The sequence below is a fragment of the Natator depressus genome, chromosome 2, assembly GCF_965152275.1.
Source record: "Natator depressus isolate rNatDep1 chromosome 2, rNatDep2.hap1, whole genome shotgun sequence".
Classification (NCBI taxonomy): Eukaryota; Metazoa; Chordata; order Testudines; family Cheloniidae; genus Natator; species Natator depressus.
This window is the reverse complement of record NC_134235.1, coordinates 22229163-22239534: the sequence shown is the minus strand read 5'-3', so window position 1 is coordinate 22239534 and position 10372 is coordinate 22229163. Positions and strand designations below refer to the sequence as shown.

General features: G+C 40.9%; 1 protein-coding gene across 1 annotated transcript; it reads right to left on the bottom strand.

Moving 5' to 3' along the window:
* Positions 1–253: 253 nt before the first annotated feature.
* On the bottom strand, positions 254–9927 carry ZHX1 (zinc fingers and homeoboxes 1). The gene is made up of 2 exons (XM_074943889.1): positions 7299–9927; positions 254–370 (listed from the first exon to the last, which is right to left on the bottom strand). Exon 1 carries the CDS (start codon positions 9915–9917, stop codon positions 7302–7304), a length of 2616 nt encoding a protein of 871 aa, XP_074799990.1. The 5' UTR covers positions 9918–9927; the 3' UTR covers positions 254–370; positions 7299–7301.
* Positions 9928–10372: the final 445 nt, after the last annotated feature.

The window sequence follows — 10372 nt, the reverse complement described above, 5'->3', positions numbered from 1 at the left end:
CTTAATCACATATCAAAGAACACAGGCAATAAAGCCCATCTTACTAGAACGTACAGTATTAAGCTGGACAAAAATCTAGTGGTCACTGAAGCCCCTTCAAAAAAGGTCTAAAACAGAAAGTTTCCATCATGTATCAGAATAAAAATGTACTGTATTAAAATGTGATTTACAAGTAGTCTTTTAATCAGTCTTCTATTTACAGTGCAGAACTTCTACCAGCTGCAGTAGTTTAACTTTGGCACAACACTAAGTTCCAATCCTTTTGAGTATTCAATCCTGTGTGTGTCCCAAAATTTTCTTGGTTTCACGAAAGATTAGGCCCATTCACAGTAAACCAGATATCTTGCTTCCCCTTCACCACTTTGGGCAGCTACAAAGGAAAGACACTGTAAGCTACTGAATCATTCAAGAGAAACGCTTTTTTCTAAAATGCCACAACAGCTTCCTTTAACATGATCACATACAGCAGATGTAGATCATACTGCTTGCTACATGCTGTTCACCTCCCAAAGCCTTGCTGGTCATTAGTCAATCACTTTTCTTGTACTTGAAATACCCTACAAAGCATTAACTTGATTGCATTTCACATGTGAAACAAGACACAAATATATTGCAGTTACTGAAAACTGCAGAGCACTATCATTTATGTAAACCAAATTGATTCCTGTTAACTCTCCTGTGCACATGAAGAGTGGAATCCAGTGCAACATTTTCTATAAATAAAGCCTTCCCAGGGAGGACAACTAATTTTTAATATTGGTATTATACAAACTGCAAATATGCCCAGATCAGACTACTTGACATATCTAGAAACATTTTCAGAAGCTGGGACTAAGGAAGAAAGCTACTTGGAAGTCATAACATACCAGGAATTCCTGTGGTTTGTCTTGTCAGAACACAGCTGATGGCTTTGCAACTCATGCTTTCCCGTTATGTTAGCAGATAATTTAGGGAAAGTATCATGGAATCTTTTTGATCCGAAGAGGCACATGGAACACTTTACTCAATAGAAGGCAAATAATATCTCAACTTAATTTACTGTGCTGCGATAAATAAAACGCAAGATGTCTATAGCACCTTTCACCTCCAAATGCTCTACAAACTGAAATTGAAATATAAGACAGACTATTAGATCCAGGCACCATTTCAGCCACAACTATAGTGCTGCCAGCTCTGGGGTGAAATGTGGAGGTGGCGTGGAAAAAAGGTACAACACCACACAATAGTTTAGGACAGCAAAGGAAGGCAAGTACCATATCTAACAAACTGCAGAGAGAATTCAGGTACCAAATGCAATGATCAAAGCTGGAACTTGGCCAGGACACAAGTTAATTCATATTCCTGTGAAGAGTGCCATAGAATTATTAATGACCACTCTGTGACCTTGGGAATCTTACTTAAGCCAAATTTTTCGAACTTTAGTACTCACAGTCAAGGAGCTAAAAAACTGCCGAGTTTTCAGAGGTGCTGAGCACCCAGTGAGCTCACTGAAGTCAGTGGCACGTACTGGAACTCAATACCTGGGAAACATCAGGCCATTAAGTTTAAGAATATAGGCCTTAACCCTTCTAAGCCTCAGTGTTCCCATTTCAGAATGGGGATAATAATCTCACACCTCTGTAAAGTGGTTTGAGATAGTGGGACGAAAATTGCTATATAAAGTGCAAAGAACTATTATTAATTTGTTTCTTCTTTAACTGTCCTCATTTTGAGTCATTTTCTCCATAATACTAATACAGTACAAAAGCTCCAAAGTAACTTGAAGCCCCTGCCATACTATTTGCGAAGTCTGTTTATCCTATGACACACAAGGTATTTAAAACCTAGACAGAGCAGGAAACAATCCAGCATTGCATAGGGAGGGTTAGGGAATGGACTCTTTCATAGATCTTTTCCATCTGTAGTTTATATGATTCTACCAGTTTGAACAATTTTCAATATATTTATTGATCTCTTGATCACTAATATTCATATCTCTTCATTAGTAGCTAATGTTTTTTAAGCCCTATTGCCAAGCAAAGCCCAATTAAATCCCTGACAGTCAATATTATTTCACTGCTTGCCCAGTTTTCAAGCTTCCAGGTTGGGGTTTGGGTATTAGCAAGACAGCAGCTGGAAAACTTGCCTTCTCTCTTTGGGAGGTACTATGAATATATACAGGTATGGTGCTGGCTCCACCGCTGTCAGGTGGCTGAAGCCAAGCATGTCATAATTACAGAAGGAAACACTAAGCATCCAACTAGAGTGATCCATTAGTGCAAAAGGGGCAATACCCCTCCCCAGCCCTGAGCTGAGGAGTGGCAGCACAGCTATTACATGGCCTGAGACTGCAACTGTCCTAGCTACTGCTGTGCTCCCACTTCAGGGGGAGAAGGAGCTAATGGATCTACATCTCTGGGCTTTGTACCTCTTGTGTGGTGGCTCCAGAAATCCTGCCCCAACCCTGTACAGCAGAAAGAAATCTCTTCAGCTGCATCAGAGATCCCCAGCGATCACAACGGGGACAGGATTTTGCCCAAAGTCTGTAAGCAACATGTGAAAGATTCCTCGGGGGGGGGGGGGGGGGCGTACTGCATTCACATGATCCCCAGCGATCAATATTACAGCTAGGTAGGGAAGCTTCGTACGCATTTATTCAGAAGCAATTTCAATAGTCTGGTGGACAAACGCACACACTGAGTGGCCCAACTTTTATCGTGTACTGGGAAAAATCACTCAAGTTCCATCATTATGTAGAAAAAAGGGAGGAAAAGGAATTAGCTCCTTCTTTGCATTCAACGCTATGCAGCAGTTCATAATAGTTAAAGTGAGGGAGGAAAGGGGCACAAAACCTAGCTTATTACACCCCTTGCTATTCTGACAGAACAAGAAATGGATCATGGTTTGCTTATGAAATTTTAGAGAAGTGGATTTTTTTCTGGGCAAGTGAAGAAAAATTTCCAGGCTTCTCCATTTGCCCCTCTTCTCAAAGGACTTGTATCTGGTGGATCTCATCCATGTGGCCACGGAAGGCTGGCTTTGACTCCCTCTACAGCCAGCCAACAGCAGTTCTGGGTCTGTAGGAGAGGATCACTTGAAAGATATCAAACACTCCCTCTTCCTTAAGAGCCAAATGAGCTGGTTGCATAGTGCTTGAGGGATTCTCCTAGGAGGCAGCATACCGTGGTAACACTGGACCATGAGCCCACCCAGACACCCGTTTCTTTTCATGTCTCATGTCTCTCCCCATTCTGGCATGGAAACTTCTTTATTTTTCCATCAGCTAAGATTCAAAGGCAGCAGCAACTACATAATCAGATCAGATATTCTTGGTAGAAACATCAGAGGAAAAGGAAGGAGAACATTCTGGCTCTGTATTTGTTCTCAGCCAGCCACATCCACAGGTGCATTCTAAAACACTGGTTCCTAATCTTTTTTTTGTTCAACTCCACCATCTATCTAGGGCTAAGACTTGAGCTCTACAAGACAGTTCCCCCACATCTCCCACTCAACAGTACATGCTTTAATGCCATCACAGAGAGCCTAGACTACTTCTGATCTTGACATTCCAAGCTTTACAGAAATAATAAAGGCTTTTCTACATTTGGAAATTTACCAAAATAGCTATTCCCAAATAATTATTGGAAATAGTTATTTCAGTATAAGCCTCTGTATGGACACTCTTATTCCAGAATAAGAGTGCCTTTCTCTGATTTAGCTTAATCCAAGTGATGATTATTCCAGAATAGTTTATTTCAGTCAATTTCCAAGCACACACAAACCCACAGAGGGAGGCAAGCATCAGCAGCGCATCGCAGGGCTGAGCAGCAAGACTTTGGAGCCACTGTTGTAAAGTACATTTTGCTTCTTACCTGCCTTTGCTACAATTACAGAAACAGACAATCCTGCAGTCTTCCACACAGACAGTACTTTTTAGTGATTCATTTTCATGTCAGTTGTGGTGAGATGACAGAAGCATCCATAAGAAGGAACCCCCTCCTCTCCACAGAAATGTATAAATGCTATAAATGGTAATTATTTTTTTTTAAGGGTCTGTTAATAGGGCCAGATTATGAGCAGTGCTGAGCGCACACAATTCCTAGGAACGTCACTGGTTATTCTAGTCAGCATTTTATCATCATGCTCAGTCTTGGGAGGCTCAGAACACTCAATTTGTCTTTAATAAGGGTGGTGGATGCTCAACTCTTCCCATGAGCAGGCCCCTAGTGTTTGTTTTGTTTTACATCTTCCAGAATTCAAAGAGGTAGTGGTCCAGATCCTCAGCTCGTGTAAGTCACTGTAACTCCATTGGAGTCAATGGAGCTATATCATTTATACCAGTTGAGAATCTGTCCCAGTATATGTTAAAAGTAATCCTCAGAGTATTTTACTGAAAGACTTTCCTCCCAGGAGTATCAGAATAAATACTTAAATCTATTATCCCTTCATGTCTCTCTCATTTCGTATGTGGTGATATTTAAGAGACCACATCCAAAGTGATCTGGAGATCTTCCCAATTAGATCATACCACATTTTTTAAAAAGTTCAGTTCAATATTGGCCTAAAAACAATCTCTTAAGAAAACAGGAAAAAGTTTATTTTAACAATGTAAAAGAAAAATCTAAACTTCTGGTCACCCCTAAAGAAGCAAAGCCTGGATTTGCCTTAATAGAGAGACAGTGCCAAGGATTTTCAGGGTTTAATATTATTGGAAGCTCAAAAATAGTGTTTCTCTCCCTACTGGTTTTGTCGTTTCCCATTTGGCAAACACTGATTTTTGACCCTATATTTGCAATGGAGCTTGAAATTAACATGACTTTTTTTAAAAAGATTTTTCTTCTGGCTTGCGCAACAGCCTCATCTATATCAGCATCAGCCTAACAAGACTATTTGTTAATCACTGAGACAGTTTTAGAAGTTGAAGCCCAAAAAGAATAGGCCAGATACTGATCTCTTGTCAAACTAGCATATATCCAGGGTCATGAACTCCACTGGAAACATCAGTGTGCTTCCCCCAAAGTTGTAACTGGTAATTACATTTATTGCAGGGGTTATAATTTATCCTCACAGTGATAGGTACCAACAAAAGACCAATCACACTGCTGGACTTTTGGTGCTCTGTTCTGGTCCCTCAAGCCACCCGATACTTCCAAAGTTGAATCCTGCAACATAGGCTCAAATGCATACTGCCTTAACATTTGTCTGTAATATTGAACAGACAAGGAGAACACACTCGATCACATGCTTTGGAATTTCAGACAGACAGAGTATCCTCCTGCAGCTGAGCCAGCACTTTAGACATCAGATTACAGAGGTGGCTGCAGATATGTCTGGAGAGGGAGCACAAATTAAACACAAATAGTCCGCTGCAAGATGTTTCCTAGAGAAAGCATATTTTTCCCTTCTTTTTTGTTTGATCTGTCAGCCATAATCAGAGAGCGAGAGCGAGCGCTTTGTAAGAGCTACTGGTCTCCACAGCTTCAGAAGCTCATGGTCAGAGGGAAAGTGATTGATCTTTTGTCACCACTTATCTCTGCGAGGAAGAAGAGAGCCCCAGGAGTTCTGAACTTGGTTACTGAAGGTGCAGAAACACTGGGATAGATTTGACTCAGGTTTACGCTGCCTTCTATAGGCCCCTGAAAGCAGGGTGCCCACTGGGGAGAAGGCACAAAGGGAGAATGTGTGTGATAACAGGATGTTTTTTGTAGGGGCTAATGCCACCCAAAAAGTAGACAGCACTGGCCAGGGGACCAGGATATTGTTTCAGCATCTCTTCTCCATGGTGGAATTCAAAGACCTAGTGAAATTTTAAGTTGCTTCTCCTTCTAGCAGGAAATAAGGGAAGATGGCAGTAGAAACACTGACTGCCTATCCTTAGTGTGAGGCACCTTCCTGAGCGGTATTTAGTGAATCTAGACCATTGTTTTAAAGCGGTCTGTTCAAGCACTGGAAAATTCTTTTTTCTTGGGACCAAGTGGTTGATTTTTAGAGAAACTAATATTTAAGATTCAGAAGACATTCCCTATCAGATTCAAATACTTCTGGAGTTCAGTCCAGGTAGGTCAAACTTTGAGTTGAAACCAGAATAGTTGACCGTGTAGTTTTATTGCCCTACACATTCATGGAAGTAATCATCACACTGATGGGCTGAATCCATAAGGATGGAGTATGGTTAATCTTGCATGCAAACTGTTCAGCTGGGCTGCCACTAGAGACGAAAAGTGAGATGTGTACACATATCATTTGTTACACCCAAAGACTAAGAGGCAACAGCAGTCATGTTTTAATTTTCTCTAAGAGTTAAAATACTGGGGTTCTGCCATAGCTACTTTAAAAAGCTGAAGTCTTTTTCCTAGCATTCAGTGACTTTGCAGATGCTTTTAATCTCTGCCCTGTCTTTTCATGTCTTTGTTTCTAAACAAAGCAGCTGATTCTGAACAGTTTTTAAAGCAACTTTCCTAACTCGTCTGCATATTTACCTTTTTCAGAATACTGCACTTGATTTCAAGGACTTTTATGTTACCATTTTCCAACATAAAACCAAATGCGTAAGCAAAAAAATATGGATCACATCAGGTCTACCATGCATTTAAATTAAATGGATGTAGAATGGATTTCTGGATATACTGATTAAGTTTAATGAATAGCACCTTATAGCCCTACATTTAAACTGACTCAGCTCATGATAACAAAGACATTTTCAGCAGAAGTTCCGTAAACCTGAAACACTTTGAAAAACATGACACTCATTTCACCTATTTTCTAAAACCAAGTAATCCTCACCCCTGTGGTTATTGATTCCTTTGTCACAGTTTTCCCCTTCTTTTCTGTTTTTGAATTCTTTCCTTTAAAAAACAAACACCAAAAGCTCTGAAGCCTTAGGAGGTAAAACGAGGTTTGCAAAAAGACATATTAGGTTTTTATATTTTCCTCCTCCAAGAGCGGGTTATTTTCTCCTATAACAATGAAAAATGCAGCTGTGTTTTTTTGGAATTAAACACAAGGCAATTAAATATTTATAAATAGTCACTTAAATGATGAGCCCTCAGCAGTGATGTGGAGGAGGAAGAGGAGCAGCAGCAGAATTTGGGTTGGATTTATAGTTCCAAACCCTGAGTAAGCACTGAGCATATCCATCTCTGCTAGCCAGGAAGCAAATATTTGGTGGCTGCACAGGTAGCATCTTGTCCACTCTCTCAGGTGGAGGGAACATGCTAGGCAGGTGTTCACTAAAACGGAAAGCCTTTAAAAACTATTTGGCTCTTCAAAATAATGTCAGATATAATTTATGGGTTTTTTGCCCCAAGCCCCAAACTTACATGTCAATCTGATTTTGAGAATTTACGCTTAACATGTCGGGGGGGTTCCCAAGTGTCACTATCATCCGTTTCTTCCTCCTCTTCCTGATCATCCAGCATTTCTTCTTCGTCCTCATTCTCCTCAAACAGCTCTATGCCTAGCTCTGATCTTCTTTGCCTTTCTGCAAACCACTCTCTGACCTGCTCATATCCCATGTGAGATTTGGCAACAAGTTCATCAAGGTCTTGCTCGTTGAGGAATTTATGCTTCATATAATAATCCTTAAGGATCGCTGTTCCAGTTTTGAATTTGATGACTGACGATCCTCTGTCCCAGTTGTTTATCCTTTTGCTTCCCCGAGGCCGCCCACGAGGCCTTCCTCTTCCCCTTCCTTTTGGTCTCCCTCTCCCCCTCCTTCTGACAAAGCCTTGACCATTCATACAATTCCCACTGGAACCCTGGTAGTAATAGTACCATTTCAAACCACCATTTTTCCAGGCATAGCGAGTATCTCCAAACCAGCTAACAATGTCCGATCGCGGGAGGCCAGTTTCTTCTGCCAGTTTGTCATATTCTTGTGGGGATGGCCACTGAGTACGGACAAATGAACTTTTAAGCATATGTAACTGCTCTGGTGACTTTTTACCCACCTTGCTTGCAGAACCCCCTGACCGTAGCCATACAGATCCCTCTCCCTGAGAGGTTTCTCCAGCCTCATCTTTTGAACTGCTTGCACTACTCTCTTTTAACTCAGCTTCTTCTTCCTTTAAAGCATTTGTTTTCTTTCTCTCTGTAAACCAGGCATTGATCTCTCGCCTGGTCAGTTTAGTTTGTGCCCTTAACCTATTCAGCTCTTCGTCGGTCAGGATAGGGTTATTGAGAAAACTTGCTTGGAGGTTGTGCAACTGTTCAGCAGTCTTTTCTTTGAATTTCTGTGGGGTGAAATCAGGGAACGCATTCCACGATTGCTTATGTTGTGGCGTGACTACTGTTGGGGACTCATTTGTTTCATCACTTGAATCAATAATAATGGTGGTGGAAGAATCGTTGTTGAGATGAATGCCGTGATTATTTTTTGAGTTTCTCTGGTTGTATCGTGTATCGCTGAACCACTTTTTGATTTCTCCTTTGGTCAGGCCTGTTATTTTCATGAGCCTAATAATCTCTGAATCATGAGGGAACTGATTTTTAAGGTAGCTGATTTTTAATTCCGCCAGCTGTTCTTTCGTCTTCTTTGCACGGATGCCGAATGAATCTGGATTTACTAACGTGGTTTCGTGTTTGATAAGCTGAGGGGCTGGAATGGCAGCTACTTGCTTGGTTTCTGCAACAGGCTGGGCGGTATGGATCTGGCTCTTCTGTAACTGTGTCTGATTTGGGACTCCTGCTACTGTCAGAGCTATAGGGGCTGTTACTGGCAATGTGTTTGTACCAGCAACTTGAGTGAGGACAAGACCTGGCTGACCAACTATTTGGCATGTCTGCAAGATGGATGGCAAACCATTGCCAGCTGCTGAAATGTGTGCTGGAATAACCGTAATTGTCTGTGGTACTGTATGCACAGTGCCATTAAATTGCTTCCTCCTTGCTTCTTCCACTTCTTCTGGCGTCCAGCTCACACCATGTTTCAGACGTTGGGCAGAAAACCATATTTTAATCTGTTCCTCAGTATATTTAGCTTGAGCAGAGAGAACGGTGATTTCTGACATGGTTGGATAGGGAAATTTGTTATAGGTGTTGAGCAGAAGAGGATTGTTATCCAAAGAAGTGTTGTAGGTTGGAATGCTGTTTACAGGTATTAAGACTTTTGGAATCAAGTTAGAGTTCTGTGGAGCCGTGACAGCAGTTATTACCTGTGCCACCCCAGGTTGAATCACGGGCGCTGGCGTCATTACGGGGCTAGTTGTATCTGCTGCACCACAAGCAGCTGGATTGTTCATTTTGGACTCGGAAACGGCTGATTGTGGATTTTCGACTACTTCCTCGCAGTCTGGCTCATTTTCAGTTTCCTTTTCTTCACCAGGAATGTCTTCAGCTACATTGTGGAAAACAGCAATTCGTTTAGTCTCGGTTTTGTTTTTCATTTTCATAATAGGAGTTTTGCTAATTGAGATTCCTGATGAGGGGATCTCTGAGGTGTTGGATTGTTCACCGTTCTCCTCTTTCACAAAACTCCCATCAAAAGTGAGATCGTTCACTGTTTGCTCAAAGATTGTCTGATTATTACGTTTCACCATGGTCAGTTTAAAATTCTCTTCTCCAGGGTGGTACTTCAGATTGTGCTCTGAAAGAGCATCATACCTTTTGGTAAGAAAATTGCATTCCACACAAACATAGGATGAATTTAATACTACATTAGGGTGTTCTGAATCAACATGAAAAGTAAACATATTTAGATCTGGCGTCTGAAATGTACAGTATTTACATTCATAGCCACCTTCAACTTTTTTATTTTGCTGATTGTCTGAATCCATATATTCTTGAATGTCTTCATCACTTGATATACTCTCAGCTGTAGCATTCTCTGCTGGTGTAAGTAGAGGAGGTCCTTCATCCAAATCTGATATCATTTCTAAGTCTGGATCCTGCTCGCTTGCTAGAACCATGCATGGGGTAGTTGATTTTCGTTTACTTGCCATTCTCTTGTTGTGAGGAAATAATATTGACTGAATGATACTGATGTAGGTTCAAGCTCTTCTTGATTTTCAATAATGGCTTTTGGTATTTCAAGTCAATTCTTGAAACTTCTCAGCATTTATCCCATTAGCAGCTTTTTTGTAGTGCAATCAGATTAAAAAAAAACAAAAAACCGTTGTAGTTCAAGGATGAAATGTTGAGTCACAGCTTCTTAAAGTCCATTTCCACCACCTGCAGTAAAAGAGGGAAAACATCATTATATAAGTTTGAAATGAGTAATTTCTATTCATTAGCCAGAAAAATATTCTGTGACTACAAGTAATTTAACACTATGTGCTTGATGCTGCCATTCTTACTCCCACCGAAGTGGACCCACTGAAATTAATAGCACTAATCAAGGAGTAAGGTACTACTCAGCAGAAGTAAGTGTGACGAGATCAGACTCTTTACATTAACA